This window comes from Elaeis guineensis, chromosome 2 (genome assembly GCF_000442705.2).
Source record: "Elaeis guineensis isolate ETL-2024a chromosome 2, EG11, whole genome shotgun sequence".
In the NCBI taxonomy this organism is placed as follows: Eukaryota; Viridiplantae; Streptophyta; class Magnoliopsida; order Arecales; family Arecaceae; genus Elaeis; species Elaeis guineensis.
In genome coordinates this window covers 111,683,045-111,701,580 of record NC_025994.2, presented here as the reverse complement: position 1 = coordinate 111,701,580, position 18,536 = coordinate 111,683,045, and the positions used below count along the sequence as shown (strand labels likewise).

General features: G+C 37.9%; 1 protein-coding gene across 1 annotated transcript; it reads left to right on the top strand.

Annotated features, from left to right (window-relative positions):
- Window positions 1-12,687: 12,687 nt before the first annotated feature.
- LOC105043459 (NAC domain-containing protein 73) lies at window positions 12,688-16,439 on the top strand. Its single transcript, XM_010921014.4, has 3 exons — window positions 12,688-13,236; window positions 13,559-13,757; window positions 15,411-16,439. Exons 1-3 carry the CDS (start codon window positions 13,069-13,071, stop codon window positions 15,947-15,949), a joined length of 906 nt encoding a protein of 301 aa, XP_010919316.1. The 5' UTR covers window positions 12,688-13,068; the 3' UTR covers window positions 15,950-16,439.
- Window positions 16,440-18,536: the final 2,097 nt, after the last annotated feature.

Here is an 18,536-nt window from a genome sequence, read left to right as displayed (position 1 = left end):
TTGATCTTTTAAGATGTTGAAGTTTTGGCAAGTTGCAAGTTGGAATTTGAAATGCCGGACCTGTACGTCCTCTTGAGCATGCATATTTTTAATTATTATTTGGCTAAAGAATGGCAATCTCATGCTATCCCTATATTAGCATGTTACAAATTGAAGAAAGATCGCAGCTTAACATGATTCTAAATCAGGTCTTTTCCCTCTTCTTTACTGGGATAGCGTTGGACCAAAACATATTTGTGTTTGCATGCATATTACATGCAATTCAGAGCAGCTTGCTTGTCAGGTTGGATTTAAAATGCTGGTCATGGCAGCTCTCACCAGCCTTTTTGAGTTGTTATACAAGTCATCGGTTCTCCTGATATTGTTAGTATGGTTTCGAATGCCATGAGGCCTGTCGTCCCGTATTTGTCCGTCCAAAGGAGCTCTACAACAATGTTGTCGGTCGGTGGGTTGGTGCCCCAGTCGAGCATTAGTTATCCTCACGCTCTCTACTCTGCTTGTAGCCCTTAACAAAAGCATAAAATTCTGCAAACACCAATGTAGATTAGGTGGTATTCTTGGTCGCCTAATATATCAGTAATTGGATCCGACCTCAAGACGATGACTGTCTATGGATATTTCATAATATTTTATATTTTGATTTTTTAAATTATATTTATTTTAGAATGATGTAATCATCTGTTTATATTAAAAAAAAAAAAACATAAATCCATGTTAATCGTAACAAACCAGAATTAAAAGCTCATGATTGAAAGCCCAAATCCCCTCATCAAAACCGTACATAAGTTCCTCGCCTTTTATCCAGCAGAGAAAATAAGCTCCCGCTTTATCCTCCCTTTTGGATGGACCTCGTCCCCCCTTTCTCCGTGTCCACCGCGAGCTTCCGAAGCTCCACCGTTGGTGAAGACGTCCTCACTGCGATCATCCGTATCACTCTCCTCTTGTCTGCGAGAAGCGCCACGCCATGGATCCCGATGACACCCTCACTCTTGCATTGCATGTCCACTCCCATCCACTAGGTGATATTGAGGCCAAATTGTCCGGCAATGGCCACCCAGGGGCCATGCGCAAGGCTGTTCTCTTTTAGGTAATATTTTGAATTTTGAATAGCAGAGAGATTTTAAGATTTATTTTTATTTTTGTGCTATTTTTTATTAAATAATATTTTAAATTTTGAATAGAGAGATCTATTTTTATCTTTGTATTATCATATTAGGTAATATTTTGAATTTTGAATAGAGGAGGATCTTAAGATCCATTTTTATTTTTGTATGATCATAATCATTTATTATTTTCTTTCCATCTTTGTATAATTACGATTGTAACTCTATTATATATTTTTAATTATAAATATAATTGATTTTCTCATCATATTATGTGAGATAAAGTTTTCATAATATTTTCTTTTCAAAATTATTTTTCTACATTCACATTTTTATATGATACCAGAGTTAATCGATCCATCCTCTTCTGGTTAGGTCTCTCACGAGTCACGACAAGATATTGCCGGTTTTCCTTTCCACTACCATCACATATGGCAAGATTCTTTTATCGATGTTACTATCTTCTTGGCAAGTGATTGCTGGACTATTGCTCTTCAATCTCCACCTTCTCACCATTGCTCATATTCATCGAGATCGATCCCATCCAAAATCCATAGGTCGTGAGGCTCAGTGCGGCTCATGATCCATTTTCTCCATACTATATCTCATCTTCTAATAATACGGGCCATGCTATTGTTTTTTCCCTTCTTATTGAAGTCAACTATCCCAACTGACGTAGGATAATGCTCACGGCCCTATGTGTTAAGCAAAAGTTTGTTTTCGTGGATGGCTTGCTCCAACAACCAGCAGATAGATCATCCTACCAATTTCTGTGAGATACTTACAACTCAATGGTCATGTCATGGATCTTCTGTTCCGTTTCCATAGAGGTCTATAACAGTATCTTTTTCATGATAGCACCCGGGCCATCTAGCTCGATTTTGAAGAAAGGTACTCCCAAAGCAACACCCCCCGTATTCATGAATTGAAGACTCAGATCAGGAGCTTTTGGTAAGCGACGATATGTCAATCGCCTCCTACTCTTCATACCTTATGAGAAGAACTTGCCACCTACTCGAGAGTGCCCATATGCTCATGTGAAGCAGCAAAGGCATTTAAGATCGAGAGAGAAGAGGAACGTATGCATTAGTTCTTATACAGGCTTAGAAGCTCATATGACTCTCTCCGTGACCAGCTACTCAACATGGAGCCTTTTTCGACTGTGAATAAGGCATATTGACTTCTTATCCGTAGTAAGAAGCAATGAGCCGTTGCGGGAGTTTGTGTTTTATAATCAGAGGAGGCTGTATTGGTTGCTCTCTCTACTGATGGATAGGCTTATAATAAGAATAAGAAGTAAGTGTATTGTAATCATTATAAGAACATAGATCACACGTACGATCGTTGTTTTCAGTTGCATAGATATCCACCCGATTGGCAACCCAAGAGCCATACAAGAGCCAAAGGGCGCAGCAACACCAGCTCCGATGGTGATAGAGAGGGGGAGCCAAGGCAAATTCTATCGCTTAACAGTCCGCAACAATAGCCACTCAGTCGGCTATCTCCTGCAGAGCAGTTGGCTGAACTGAGCTCTCCACTTCTGGGTCTCAATTCCATTCAATATCAGCAGCTTCTTTTTCTTCTTGATCAAGATAAAATTAATAGCTCTAAAAACTTTGTCAATAAGATTTTTCTTGACCATTCCTTTAATCATACTTGGATTCTCGATAGTGATGCCTCGAACCACTTAACTTTTAGTAAGTTCACTTTACATAATATTCGGCCTCTTCATGCACCCTTGCCCATTACTCTACCTAATGGAACAAACTTATCTGTTAAATTTTTTGGGGACGTTTGTTTGGCCGATAACATCACCCTATGACAAACACTATATGCACTCAATTTCACTTGCAACCTTATTTCCGTCAGCAAATTAGCCCGTGACCATAACTGTATTGTCTCATTTTTTTATTCATTTTGTGTGACCTTACTATGAGGAAGCTGATTAGTCTGGGTGAATTTTGGAATGATTTATACTATTTCAAGGGATTGATAATAAAGTCTGTCTCTATCGATAAAGTTGCTGCCTCTACTGATGTTTGGCACGAGTGGTTAGGATATTGTTCTTATAAGAATTTAAAATTAGTATATTTTTTTATCAATAAATATTTCGATTTCTTAAATAATTATTGTGATATTTGTCATCATGCTAAGTAAATGCACAAACCCTTTTCTCTTAGTAGTAATAAATCTTCAATTCTTTTCTTTTTAATTCATATTGATATTTGGAGACTGTATCATACTCCATCCCACACGGGAGCACATTTCTTTCTTACTATAGTTGATGATTGCACACGTGCCACATGTGTTTATTTATTGCAAAGAAAATCCTATGCTTATCAATACTTTGTTAATTTTCATGCCATGATTTTTAATTAATTTGATGGTACTATTAAGCAAGTCCGTAGTGATAATGCCCAAGAATTCATAGCTGGTCTGTTAAAATCATTTCTCTTAGAACGCGGGATCGTTTCTTAAGCCTCTTGCATAGGGACCCCGCAACAAAATAGAGTCATCGAGTGTAAATATCGATACCTTCTAAATGTTGTGCGTACCCTTTGATTTCAAACAAATTTATCCATGACTTTTCGGGGCATATATGTTTTAACTGCCACTTATTTAATTAATTTAACTTCATCTCCTAAGCTTGATGGGAAAAGTCTCTATGAACTTTTTTTCATAAAACACCGTCCTACGATCATTTACGAATATATGATAGTCTTTGCTATGTGCATAGAAGTAATTATGATAAGTTTGAACCGTGCTCTCATGTATGTATTTTTGTTGGATATTCTCTCAGTCAAAAGTGATACCGTGTTTTTGATCTTCGATTTTCACTTCTTGTGATGTTATTTTTCATGAAAATACCTTTTCTTTTCATAAAAACTAGCTCGACCAACTTTTCCAACTGAATTTTGATGATCTTCTTTTGATGCAAGATATAGTTCTAACTGAATTGGGCCTCATTAGGCCCAACCTAATCTTGATTTCAACAGACTCATCCCACTTACCTGAGTTGGGCCTCATTCAGCCCAATCCAGCTCCGATATAAGCTAGCCCGTCCAGCTTATTAGAGTTGGATTCTTAATTTTTAGCCCAACTCAATATCAGCTCAGTCCACCACAGCTCTATCTGATCTTGCCTAATCTATTCCAACAGTAGGCCGAACAGATCTAAATGTGACCTAATTTGAGGCCGAGCCCATTGTTCCCTCCCTCAACTAGCCCCCATCCCTTAATGCTCTCAACTCTCGACCACATCGAGAATGCAGACAACATTTACGACTAGCTGATTATATTGTCGATGCTCCTGATATGGCTAGATCACTGAACTCTTCGACCAACTCGGTAACCTCTGGCAAGGCCTATCCTATTTCCTACTGTACATCCAATTCCGTATTTAATGATGCACACTGTGTCTTCCTTTCAGCCATAACTACTCACAATGAACTCCATACCTATTATCAAGTTGCGCGAGATCCGAATTCGAGAACTGCCATAGAGGCTGAACTTGGAGTTCTTGAGCGTAACAGGACTTGATCTCAAGTACACCTCCCATCAGATAAGAAACTTATTAGCTCTCGTTGGATTTACAAAATCAAATATAAGGCTGGCGGTTCAATTGAGCGATATAAAGCTTATCTTGTGGCTAAAGGTTATACATAGATAGAAGGATTTGATTATAATGAAACTTTTGCTCCAATTGCCAAATTAAATGGTTCGTTGTCTCTTAACAGTTGCCTCAGCCAAGAATTGACAATTATGCTAGTTAGATGTTAATAACACCTTTCTTCATGGTGATTTATATGAGGAGATCTACATGACTCCTCCTGAATTTTTATCTCCAGGCGATGCCCGAGTATGTCGACTACACAATTTCTTTATGGTCTCAAACAAGCTTTTAGACAATGGTTCGAAAAATTCTCAAATGTCCTACTTCAGTATGGATGGATCCAATCCAAGGCTGACCACTCTTTGTTTACAAAGTAAGATGGGAACTCTTTTCTAACCATTCTTGTCTACGTCGATGATGTAATTATTGTTGGTAATGACTCTCTTCACTGTTAAGTCTTGAAGGATTCTTACAAAGTCATTTTCGTATCAAAGACTTAGATGCTTTGAAATATTTTTTGGGATTAGAGGTTGCTCGATCTTCTTCTGAAATATTTATTTCCCAACGAAATTATACACTCGATATTCTTCAGGAGAATGGAATGTTGGAAAAACCAATTTTTCAATATAACAACAACTACGGCTCTCGTTAGATGATGGTCCACCCCTTGATTATCTAGATCAATATCGGCGATTATTGGGGCATCTTATTTATTTGATAATTAGTAGGCTGAAAATTACCTACTCTGTCCATATCTTGACACAATTCATGCAGTCTCCCGGCCAACCTCATCTTGATGTTGCCCACCGCATTCTTCACCATTTGAAGGGTTTTCTTGGACAAAGCTTATATTTTTTAAGTAAAAATTCTTTACAGCTATATGCATTTTGTGATGCAGATTGAGCAGGACATCCTATGACCAGCCATTCTACAAAAGAATTTCTTTATCTCTTTAGGAGATGCACCTATCTCTTGGTGTCCTAAGAAGCAGATCATTGTTCTTCTGCAGAGGCTGAGTATCGCTCCATGGCTCACACTACTAACATACTACTTTGGCTTCACACTCTTCTCTCGCATCTTAACGTCTCTCAAAGTAGTCCCATACTACTATATTGTGACAATCAAGCAGCCTTATATATTGCCGCCAATCCTATATTTCACAAACGTACAAAATATATCGAAATTGACTATCATTTCATCTGCGATCATCTTCAATTCGGTGACATTGCCACTCGATATGTCTCATCCAAGCGGCAACTTACGGACATCTTTACTAAGGCTCTTGGCTATGATCACTTTCATGATATCTTATGCAAGTTTGGTGTTCATAATCTCCATGCTCCAATTTGATGGAGAGTATTAGGTAATATTTTGAATTTTGAATAGAGAAGAGATCATAGGATCCATTTCTATCTATGTATGATCATGTTAGGCAATTTTTTGAATTTTGAATATAAGAAAAATCCTAAGATCCATTTCTATCCTTATATGATTATAATCATTTGTTATTTCTTTCTACCTTTGCATGATTACGATTGTAAATCTCTTGTATATTTTTAATTATAAATATAGATGATCTCCTCACTATATTGTATGAGAGAAAGTTTTGACAATATTTTTTTTTCAAAATTATTTTCTTACATTCAAATTTTTACATTCTAAGCAATGGGCAATGTTTCCGCAGTGGAACGCATCCAAAGTAGGGGAGCTATGATGCAAGCTATCAATACTACTGGCAATGATTCCGCTGAGGAGGTTTAAATTTGGCATAAGCGGATCCAGGTCATGGACCATGTAGTTTTAAAATCTTTGATCCAATTTCCTAGTTGAGTTGGATTGTAATATGATCGATTTAAAATCCATTTAATTTGTTTGAAACTTGGTGCATATTTGGATAAGATTTGTTGGCCCATATCTAGCTTGCATCTTTTAAGAACCTATCCAAATCACAGCCTTTGAGCTATAGAAAGAGGGGTAAAAAAATCTGAGGAGATCTCTCTTTTTTTGTTTCTTCTTTTTTCTTCCTAAGAGATTTAAGCTGGAAGGTGTTTGGTTGTGGAGCCACGTTTAAATAGGCACCCAATCCACAAATGTTGTAGAATTTTCAATGATATCCGTGTAATTTGATTCGATCCACTTACCAAATAGGTTATGCAAATTGGACTGGGTCATCTATGGAATAAATGTTAGCCCAATTCTAGAGTTTTGACACATTTAATAAATGGATCATGTTTGGGATAATAGATCCATGAATCAATCTGTATCTGATCCAGCCCGATCTGTTCACTATCCTAACTTGAACACCTCCACGAGAGGAACGCACCTAGCATGGTGCATGGGTACAATTAAGCCTGGCAACGTCATGATTGTTACCAACTTTTGTGCTACGTTTGTGGCTACGACCTTGCATTCATTATGGGGGCCTCAAGATATATTGGAGAGGGATGGTCGGGTATGTGGATGGGGTGTGCGCAGGGAAATTATTTGTATGCATTTGGAGGGGGTGTTGCGGAGTTGTCGAGTGGGTGGAGCGAAGAGGGGATGGTGGTTGAGTGGGTTTCGCTTTTGATATGGGAATGGTGGGTAGGGCAGGCGTCGGACAAGAGAGAGTACCAGGGGTGCCAAGGGACATGAAGCTTTCGACAACTACGGCGAAGGCTGCGTCAGCATCCATAATTTTTAGCAGCTTGGAGATGCATCCTGATGTCTAAAACGGACCGAGTTGTCGGAGGAAAAAAAAAATGCCGCATCGGTCTGTTTAGTTGGCTTGAGTGCAATGGGTTTCAAATATAACTTTTGATTGTTGCATTAATCGCCATGATCGTGAATACTATTTCAGAAGGGTTCGGACTGTATCTTTAGTACAGAAGAATAGTTGATCTTTCTTCGCAGCATCAACCGTTGGATTGTGTTCTGCATAGATATCAAAGTACTATAATTTTTTTTATTCATCCATCTGCATGGATCTCAAAGTGCAATCCGATAATAGATTTGTAGGCAGGAAGATGAATCCTTTTTGTGCACTAGAGATACAACTCTTGTCCTTTGAGAAGGGCTCTCCATGGGCATTCATTTTCTTAGAAATTATTGAGAATTAATTTTTAACCATATTTATCATGCGCATAACGTGGCCATTTGATTTTAGTAATGGTAGCAGTAGTTGTTGTTCTTTTCTTTCTTTCTTCTTCTCCCGAGGCTACACACAATATAATTGGGATTTTGATGTCAAATTAAATTGGGTCTCCACGAGACTTGGGATTCCTTGAGCTACCCGATTGGGCTCGCTAGTGCCAGCAATGCGGCTGGAATTGTCATGTTAGTGGGCTTCAAGTTTAGACTACTGCTCACAGGCCCATATTGGTAGGAGCAAGACCAGGCCACGAAGCAAATGAAGAGCCTGACGCAGATTAACCATTGAGACCAACCACAGACAGGTTGTGCAGACACTTACACCGTAGCTTTCTACAATTAAGAGGATATTTGGTTGGAAGGAATAAGAGTCTGGAATCGGAATCAAAATAGGTGACTCCTATTCTAGCTATTTGGTTGGAAAAAGTTCCATTCCGATTCTGATTCCAGGATGGAATGGGAATGACTCAATCAATATAGAACTCAATCCCTACTCTCCTCTATGAATTCAAATTTTTATTTCAATTTCGATTTCGAATCCGATTTCGATTACAAACCAAATGCTTTGAAGGATTTGACCATTCCGATTTCGATTCCTATTTCGATTCCGATTTCGATCACGAACCAAATGCTTCGAAGGATTTGCTATCATCCGGATACAATGGAATGGAAGTGGTTCTCAGTGAAAAAATTCTCAACCACTGCTTTAACTTCTTACTTGATGGCCGTACGAGGTTTTTTTTTAATCAATAAAATAATTTGGAAAATCAATATACCCGAGAGAGTTAAATTCCTCTCATATCTTGTCTATCATGACAAAATTTTAATCAAAGACTAATCTAGTCAAGCGTGGTTGGAAGGAAAACAACACGTGTCCACTGTGTGACTTCAACCAGGAGACAACAGACCATTTACTCCTCCAATATCCCTTCACAAGGCAAGTTTGGTCGCACCGATCTACCCCTGTCTCAAACATCCTTACGGAACACCTGAAGACTATAAGAAAGCTGACGGCACCTTCAGAAAGGGCTAGATATATTGTTTGACTGTGGGGATCCGGAGTATATGGAAGGAAGGGAACCAATGTTGTTTTGAATTCATTGCATTTCGTCCATTTTTTATTGCCTTGCGAATGGCAAAACTTTTTATCAACCGGACAAAAAGCTCCACAAATGCAGATGTTGAACCTATAGATAGCGGTAAGACATTCCATGAAAATGTTCCTTTCTGACTCCATCGCCAACAGTATATAGTCTCCGTCAACAATCTGAACTGGAGTACTGCCTGAAAACTGTTGCAGCCCAAAATAGATCTCTGGGAGTAAAACATAGAGAGAGGCGCAGCATTTCAGTACGTCGGAGATTCTGTCTTGCCACAAAACAGACGACTGTTATTAGTTGTTTGAGGGCATCATGAGATTCATGTATATATTTCTGAAAACTTAACAGCCCAACCACATTACTCCATTTGTGTAAACAAATATCCTAAACCTTATTTAGCATTGTACCTTTTATAATTTAAATTAACATGAACTGAGTTAGGCTTTCCCTAACTCATTGGCATCGAAAAGAAAAAAAAAAAAACAATTAATATTTGCTGCTTTCAAGACTAGGTCCGGATTGTCGAACTAGAGGTTTCAACCATCTAGATGGGCTCTAGTTAGACCTTCAAGGGAATTTCTCCCTCTGTTTTAAACGGTGTCACATGGACTCTGTGCATAAATAACATCTATTTATGGGATGAAATAGGTCAGGCCAGATCTTAGGATATCCAAAGTATTGAATGGAGATCATTCTACAGGCCCAGAAGACGCACGTTATGTCCCAAATCGTTCTCGAAAGTTTGATACTGCTAAATGCGAAGCGCCAGACTTGATTAGAGGCCAGTACTTGGTTCATGCAAACAATGGGCCACATAAGAGAGTTTTCTTTGTGGAGTATAGCTTGTCAACCGCTCAAATTCACAGCAACAACAACAGATACTGATTTGAACTGCATCTTGGTCTCCAATTGCCAAGGATTACTGGACGGGATCTGGAAGTGTGCAGAGTACGTATTGTGAGAGTCTGACAGGAAACACTCATCTTAGGGCTTTGGAATTCATTAACCTTCAATGTTTAATCTGCGTTCGCAGCTCGTGGAGATGCACGAAAAAAGAAAACACGAGATCAAAGAAGAAAAGACAACAAAAGAGCCAACTTGACTCGAGTGATGTAGATATCATTCTAATTAATGTTTTTGGATTGAATTTTCTTCTTCACCTTCTCGGTAACCTGCGTCTGATGTGACTCGAAGCAATGAGTTCAGTGGCTGCAGATGGATTGGATCAATCCTCTGGAACCATCACCAACCTAAGAAAATGACTTGATTAACTCGGCTTATTTCGATTACATAAAAGTTGTTTCAAATAAAATTATGAACTCATAATTTTATATTTTTGATATTCACTATCCGTAGCCTTTGAAGGCTTGAATCAGTATCACTATATCCCAATTGAAGCAGCATTCTTCTAATTTATTTCAATCTGACCTCGCTAAGGTCTCGCCAAAAAAAAAAAATCCATGTTCTAGAATTTTTTCCCCATCGATCCCCTTCCCTAGCCCTAACTCCAACAAAATTTTTCGATATTATTCTACCTCAAGGGCTTCTTTACATATATGTGCAGGTAAAAATCACCCATTTACAGTGCACTTTGCAAAAAAGTGTCCAACACTGCTCTAATTGACTTTGCTCAAAATTCCAACTGCTATCGCTCATTTGGATAATTTTTATAAAATGCCACCTCTCATGTTCTAACCCCAGACATGTCTCCAATTGATGCAGCAGGAAGAAGGGTGCCAAATGGTGGACCCGATTTCCTTGGATGTATTTATTTTGAATTTTTCTAAACATATGTTGCTTAGACAAATCAATTTAGTTTGCCCTTGCTTTTATGACAATCCACCAATAATTTTCCTTTTATTGTTATATAGAATTAGAAAACCATCCAAGCAACTAAATAAGATCTTGACGTTTGATTTATTTTTGTCAAAATCAGTCTATAAGCCTCAATCTTTTGAGGATCCGCAACCCTATAACCTCAACCCCCACCTCAGCCCCAAATAGACCTAAAGACTTACACATTTGCATGGGTTTTAGCTTGAGTATGATCCAATCATATTCTATATACATAGTGGATTAAAATTGTTGGTACTGCATCACGATATCACTCATTTAAAGTTCTAAAAGCCTTTCTTGATGGACCTATTTGGCCTTGACGCGGCAACTTATAAAGCTGTTCCTGTCTCTTGAGGGAGCAGTTCAGAATTTTGACTTATCAACAATAAGTCCACTTAGCAATACCATCGTTTAGTTTATGTAATTCCGTGGGAATTTTTGGTGTAATTATCAAGTTTATAGACGCAGGTCAACCCTTTTTCTTTTTTTTTCTTTTTTTTTTTTTTTTTTTTTTTTGTGGGGGGAGTAAAATGGTCCGCTTAGGACTTTATTGGACAATTATACTCTTGGCTCATATAAATGTAGAAATTTGTCTCCTTTTTCTTTCTTGGTATAGTTGATGCCCACATGTTGTTAATACATGCAAACATGATATAAGTGGATAAACAATTGCAAATGTGAAAAATAGTTTAAAGGCAATGTCATAATGGTCCACTAAAATTCAAAATCGGCAGGCTTTTTGTGCTTTTTTTCGAAGGATCCTTTCTTTTTTAACAAATTTAATAATTGAGTAATATTTCTATAGAATTACTTTTAAACCTAGATTTTTTTTTTTTTTTTTTTTTTTAATTAGGTACACGACGACACAAGTATACACAACATTAAGTGATACGTCTCGGTCACAGAGACGAGGGTTGTGGTCCCTCTCTAGCATGCTTCTTATCACAGAAAAGCCAACTCCCCCACCAGATTCCTGCTGCCCCTAACCAATTGCTACGAAACTCGTTGTACCGTTAAATTTCAACAACCCAGTTTACTTCCTACATCTGTCCTCTTCCTTTTCTTGTCATACATACCAATACACAGCCTTGCCCACTTCCAACCCCAGTTTGACCAACTTTGTCCAATCAAATTCACACCTGATCCTCCCACATACACTGGTCTCCAACAACAAGCCGTTGCCTTCTGGGAGTAACAAACATGTTGGCATGGCTTTCTTGACGAGCCACAACACTCGTTTAAGTCTCCACCCCACAAAGGTTATCAAAGAGAAGAAGAACACAAACAATTAATTTCTATCATAAATGTTCGCAAAAGACCAACATCATCCACGCATATTTGAGAAAAATGATCTCAACGTTTCAATAGTTTTTGGTGGCGTGCACGAGAGTAAATCTCTAGCATGAATGGAGAGAGATTCATACATATCATGCATAAAGAAAGATATTAAAGAGAGAAATATATTTTTACAAAAAAAAAAAGAAAAAAAGAGAGAGAGAGAGAGAAATATATTAAGATTATAGAGAGGATGTTATATTAATTATTGGCGCCATATATCTTCCAAGACACTCTAGGGCGACCTCGGAGCTAAAAGGCTCACCCTCTCTCTCTCTCTCCTCTCTATCTAACCGTCTCTCTCGGGGTGGTGGAATGTCTCTTACGAATCAGGTTGCCTCATTTCCACTCAACCTAATTGTAGCACCTGTTTTCCTAGTATTTCTGCTATTCTTCTCCCATCCTCTCAGCTGGTTTTTTTTAACTTGAGGTCTGGAAAGGGAAAGGAGAGAGATAGAGAGGTTAGATTATGTCTCGTCTTACGCGTGTACATAGCAAGACCATACTTGAGGGTCAAGCAACCTATTAGTATTTGCCAACTTCTCTCTCTCTCTCTCATATAAGACTTGCTTTGTCCTGTCCTTCTTTTTTTCTTTGTATTCTTTGTTTTCTTAGATGGTAGGAGAGATATTAGGAGGGGGTTCTCTTCTCCTCTTTTTCATCCATATCTCACCCTGGGGAATGATGAGCAAAAGTGGAGGAGAATTCTATTCCTTCCCAAAGATCAAGGAGAACTGAGGGAGAGGGGGAAGAGAACGTCCAGAGCTTTAATATATAAGAGAGACAAGCTTCTTTCTTTCTTTTCCTTTTCCATTCTTTTCTTTTATTTTATCCTTTTCTTTCCCTCTTCCCCCCTTCTTTGCTTCTCATTCCCCTCTCAGTCTTTTGCCTCTACTGGCGAGGTGGGTGAGGCCCGTCCTCTGAGAGGATCGGAGGTTCCACGCTGTGAGGGTATGAGAGATAAAGAGAGAAAGATGACATGGTGCAACAGCTGTGATGATGATCGTGTGATCGACAGGAGCTCGGCTTCTTCTGCTGCGTTGATCAGCAAGAAATCTTATGCAAACGTGATCAAGACGTGCCCTTCATGCGGCCACCGCATCCAATATGAGGAACAAGTGGTACTTCCCTTCTCCTTCCTCGCCTTTTCATAATTTTGTTTTGATTTTTTTTTTTTTTTTTTTGATATTTTTTCTACACAAGTTGTTGCATGGCGATGATGCACATCATGAAATTCATGTCACTTTTGTTCATTATAAGTTCATACTATAATATAAATGGAACCTTATGATATCCTCTTGTTTTCTCAAAACAAACAAATTAAATTAAATTAACAATTATATTGTTGTCGCCGTGCACGAGGAAAAACCTAGATATAAAGGAAACAAGAACAACACAAGTAATCATATATATGTAGAGTAATATGAGTATGGATGAGCTCAGGCTGCGGCTGCCGCCATCCAAGATTTGCCTGGGCTACCTGCTGGTGTGAAGTTCGATCCAACCGACCAGGAGCTTCTCGAGCACTTGGAGGGGAAGGCGAGGCCAGATTCGCAAAAGCTTCACCCTCTCATCGATGAGTTTATTCCTACGATCGAAGGCGAGAACGGGATCTGTTACACCCACCCGGAGAAACTCCCCGGTAATTATCTCTTTGCTATATATCTTCATAAGCCTATCAAAGATATCTATCAAGATCTTTTGGTGAACATTTTCATATGTTAATTCTTAAGTGAGTCATATTTTTCCCTTCTCAATATTTGAAAAGCATAGGCAGGCATATCTAACAGATGTTCACGACCATGCATGCTTCATAAAGCTCGCGAAAGGACTACTCCAAAAATATCCAAAAGGCTCCAAAAATATCCTAGAGCCGTGATGAATGCTATGAATAGAAATAATTTATTTCCCCGTGGTGTTACCATGTGTAATAACGCCATAATAATGCCTTGGTTACAAACATGCATGGTGGTATATTGAAAAATCTGGAGTCGATACCCGTTGTCATGATTTATAAGATAACACTTATTGTGTTGTGTGCGAGAAGTTTCCAAAGATGAACAGTCTTTTTGAAGAACAACATCCAACCTGAATAATCAATTTTGGCATTTATGATCCTCAAAATTTTGTAAAATAGCCCAAGCTTCAACTCTATGATGTATTTTAGCGCTGGAGAATAACCAGAACTCCTTGCATAAATGGTGAATTGATCGAACTTAGTTGCATAAATTGCGACCACTAGAACTCTTTGCCATGAGGAATCGTATTTTCTTATTACAAAAACTATTTAGACTTTAAAGTTGGTTATAGTTTTGTGAAAGTATATAACGAGGTCAGATCATTCTTGGTTTTACGGAGAAAACATATTTTTCAAGTTATACGAAGTATCATGATCATGTCCAAAATAGATTTTATAAAGCAACAAAATAAAATTTTATGGTCATACCCTTCTGGTAGCAACAAGATGTTTTGGATTCAATTCTTGGATATTGTATCTTCAAAAATCTAGATCAGGTCCTTTGCTCTTAAAAAAAAAATAGAATAAAATAATGATAAACCATAAGATGTTTTGGATTCAATTCTTGGATATTGTATCTTCAAAAATCTAGATCAGGTCCTTTGCTCTTAAAAAAAAAATAGAATAAAATAATGATAAACCATAAGATGTTATATACATACAAATTGGCAGATGGACGGGCCTTCATCCGTTCATGTGAGTAAACAAACGAGCAAACAAATATAGCTTTGATAACTAGTCATAATATCCAATGGAAATTAAGCTCAGGAATCAAATGTCTTGCAACATAAAAATTTAATCATGAGTTTGGCTCTCTGATTTTTCAAATATTATCCATAAAAAAAATTACAATCCAGACATGAGATTATAAACTTTTCTGATATGCAATATTTTAATTTACAAGAACTTTATTGTGATATGAGTGTTTTTTTTTTATGTGAATGCTTGGAAGTGGTTAGATGCAGAAACACGCTACTTTTTTTTTGTTCAGGTGAAGAAAGGACTGGGATCTTTTTCTCTCATAAAGAGAAGATACAGGAGTGGAATCCAGGCGCGGGTTCATTCTCTGAGAGGAGAATATCCAAGAGAAAAACATCGAGCAATTTATTCTAAATTTAGCTCTGTCATGATGATCAATAAAGGATATAGATCTTCATTACGTTTTTTCATTAATTTCTTCTTTTAAAAAAATTCATAACGTATTATCTATGTTGTAGATATTAATCATCTTCCACAACTAGATCCTGAAGCTATTATTTGCATCATATTACTGCACAGGAGTGAGCAGGGATGGTCTCATTCGACACTTCTTCCATCGCCCTTCCAAGGCATACACAACAGGGACTAGGAAGCGCAGAAAAGTGCATACAGACGCGCATGGAGGTGAGACACGGTGGCACAAAACCGGCAAGACAAGACCAGTGCTCGCAGGTGGGAAGCTGAAGGGGTACAAGAAGATACTGGTTCTCTACACCAACTACGGTAAACAGCGAAAACCTGAGAAAACTAATTGGGTGATGCACCAATATCACTTGGGCTCTGATGAAGAAGAAAAGGATGGGGAGTTAGTCGTATCAAAGGTATTCTACCAGACGCAACCAAGGCAATGTGGCTCGGTTGCAAAGGATAGTACAGTTCAAGGAAACTCTAGAGGCCTAAATGGGGACGATCATCCCATCCTCAAGGATGCCAGCATCGTGGATTACTATAATTCATCACTAATCACCTACAATCAAGGTGGGCACAATAGAGCAAACTCCCCTCATTTGATACCCAACTTCGCTGTACATGCTGGTGGAACTTCCTATCTTCCCTAAGTGGATCAAAGTATATATCCTTCTTTTTTATTGCATGCATGCACAAGAAAAAGACTGAAGAAGAAGAAGGCGAGGAGGAGGGAAGCACTGGGGGGGAGTTTTTGTACACAGGTGAATAAACTTAACCCATGTTGAAACTTTACGTAAGTGGTATAGCATTCAAGTTAATAATTGAGAGGGCGCATTCTTTAGTATATAGCTAAGAAATCCATCAATGATAGAACCATCAGCTTTCGCCTCAGTTGTTGTAAAGAGACTGCAACTTGCAACACTTGTATACTAAGGAGAGTGTTGGACACTCTTTTCTTATGGTAATGATAAGGATGCCATGGCAGTTTTGTTATGTGCTGCCATAAAGTTGTAAGATAAAGAAAGGTGACGGCAGATAGATGACTTTAGTTGGGGCCTGAATCATAGCTATATTTTTTCCTTTGTAATGACAACTGGATGATGCAAGCTTGTCAAGCCTGGATATGGTTTTGATTTCACATGTCTGATGCTGTTTATCGTTTTTTGGTACAACATTCAAACTGATGCTGCTTGTCACGGCCTTTCACGCTCTCAAAGGATTTAAAAAAAGACAGCCAATAGCAACCTGAGAGAAGATAAGAAAATGTTGCAGTCATCATCATCGAAGTCTGTCTCCATTAAAGTAAACCTGGCTATGGAGCATTAGTCTAAGTTCTGAAGGCCCACTTCAAGGACAGACTAGATTTTTACAACTGTTTTTCAATGTGATCGACATCAGTGCTCCAAGAATATTTCAAGCAAAGCAACAACATATATGGAATTTGCAAATATAAATAATAACCAAACTAATTCTAATTATGACCAAACTCTTATCTCTTGGCCTTTAAGCTTCATGTTGTCATGTCATACTAACTTGATGAACTCTTCTTTTTTTTTTTTTAATAATTGTTTTTTCCCTTTTTTTTGTTTTTCTCTTTTAGTATACATATATATGTACATAACCATGACGACATCCTAGATTTTCTCCGCTCCTCTCTTATTATTAAACTAGGTCGAAGGAACAGCACATGATGCAACGACTTTTATTATGACTAATATTTGGCATGTGCATCGAGAAAGCATTAAAAATGGCTGAAATTTCACTAGGCACGTGGTGCATGAAGAGTGACTGAGTCCTTCATCCTTCCATTTGGAGCTACATCTTTTCTTTCCGGTTTTTCCTTCAATCTTGTAGCTGCACCGACTTATAAAAAGTCTAGCTAGCTAGAAAGGACTCGAAAAGATCCGACTACAAAAGAAAAGCCTGATTATAATGAGCAGTGGCGGAGCCAGAGTTTTCACCTTAAGAATTCAATATATAAGTTAAAATAAATAAATAAATTAATAAAAATAAATTTAATAACATTACATTAATCGAAAGTAAGAGAGAAAGAAAAGAGAAAAAAAAAAGAAAGAGAAAGAATTCAAACCTGAAACATGAGGGATGGAGAGTAGGGGTTTAAACCACTAAGTTAACTAAGATTTTTTATTCTACAGGGATTAAAAAATATATATATATATAAATTTTTTTGGATAATATTGGCATACCTTTAAGGGTATTACATCAAAACTTGGGGGTTCAATTGAACCCCCAATACAAAAGGTGGCTCCGCCCCCCGATGATGAGACCATCCCAACACAAAAATCTTAGACTTTAATAGTAGATATTTGTTGAAATATATGAAAAATCAAGGTTTAACTCTTTCATGCAATGGAGCTATAAAACATGGCTAAATCATCCTATGGTTATACATCTTCTTGTATGAATGCACAAACATATGATCCTCTCTGGCGGAAGAAAAAACCATTCAGTAATTTATTTCCTATAACATGTTTCCAGATTTAGTTGGAATATATAGCAATCGAAAGGTTTAACTCTTTCATGCATTGGCGCTATATAAAATGGTTAGATCATCCTACAATTATACCTATATGCATGAATGCAGAACGTGATCCTTGGCAGAAGAAAAGCCACTCCAGTAATTTATTTCTTGTTAAAATTTTTCCCGGTTTTTGAGTGTGACGTATATATTAGTAAGACTACCGTAATAGAGCTTCATGGTTGGTGACGGTTGGTGCGCGAGATGCTTAATGAACTGCCTCGATAACGGGGAGACTTGGTGGATAACTCCAATCGGACGAAAAATGGTAGAGCTTTGAAAGTTAGAAGGTTCCATCCAAAATAGTTAGAAGGGTCATAATTTGCTCGTACAGTGAAGTTAGAGAGAGTCGGTATCATATTTTGAATGCGAGAAAAAGTTAGCTGTGAAGACATTGTCTATTATCTGGTGAGAAGATCATAGCAGGTTTTTTGGATGAAGTCCTGATGGCAGTTTTACTTTAACGAGTCCAACCGGATCTTCTTTTTCGAGAGAAAAGGAGGGAGACCCGTCGACGCTAAAGTTACCTGGCTAGGTAAGGAACAGTTGAGACGTGCCACCCAATGCCCAAACTTTAGACCTCCCGGTTAGGTGTGACCACCAGGCAACCTCCAATTCACACCAACTGCATTTTCTTCATCTTCTCCTTCTTCTTCTTATTATTATTATCATAAAAAGATGGCACTTGTTGTAGGCGA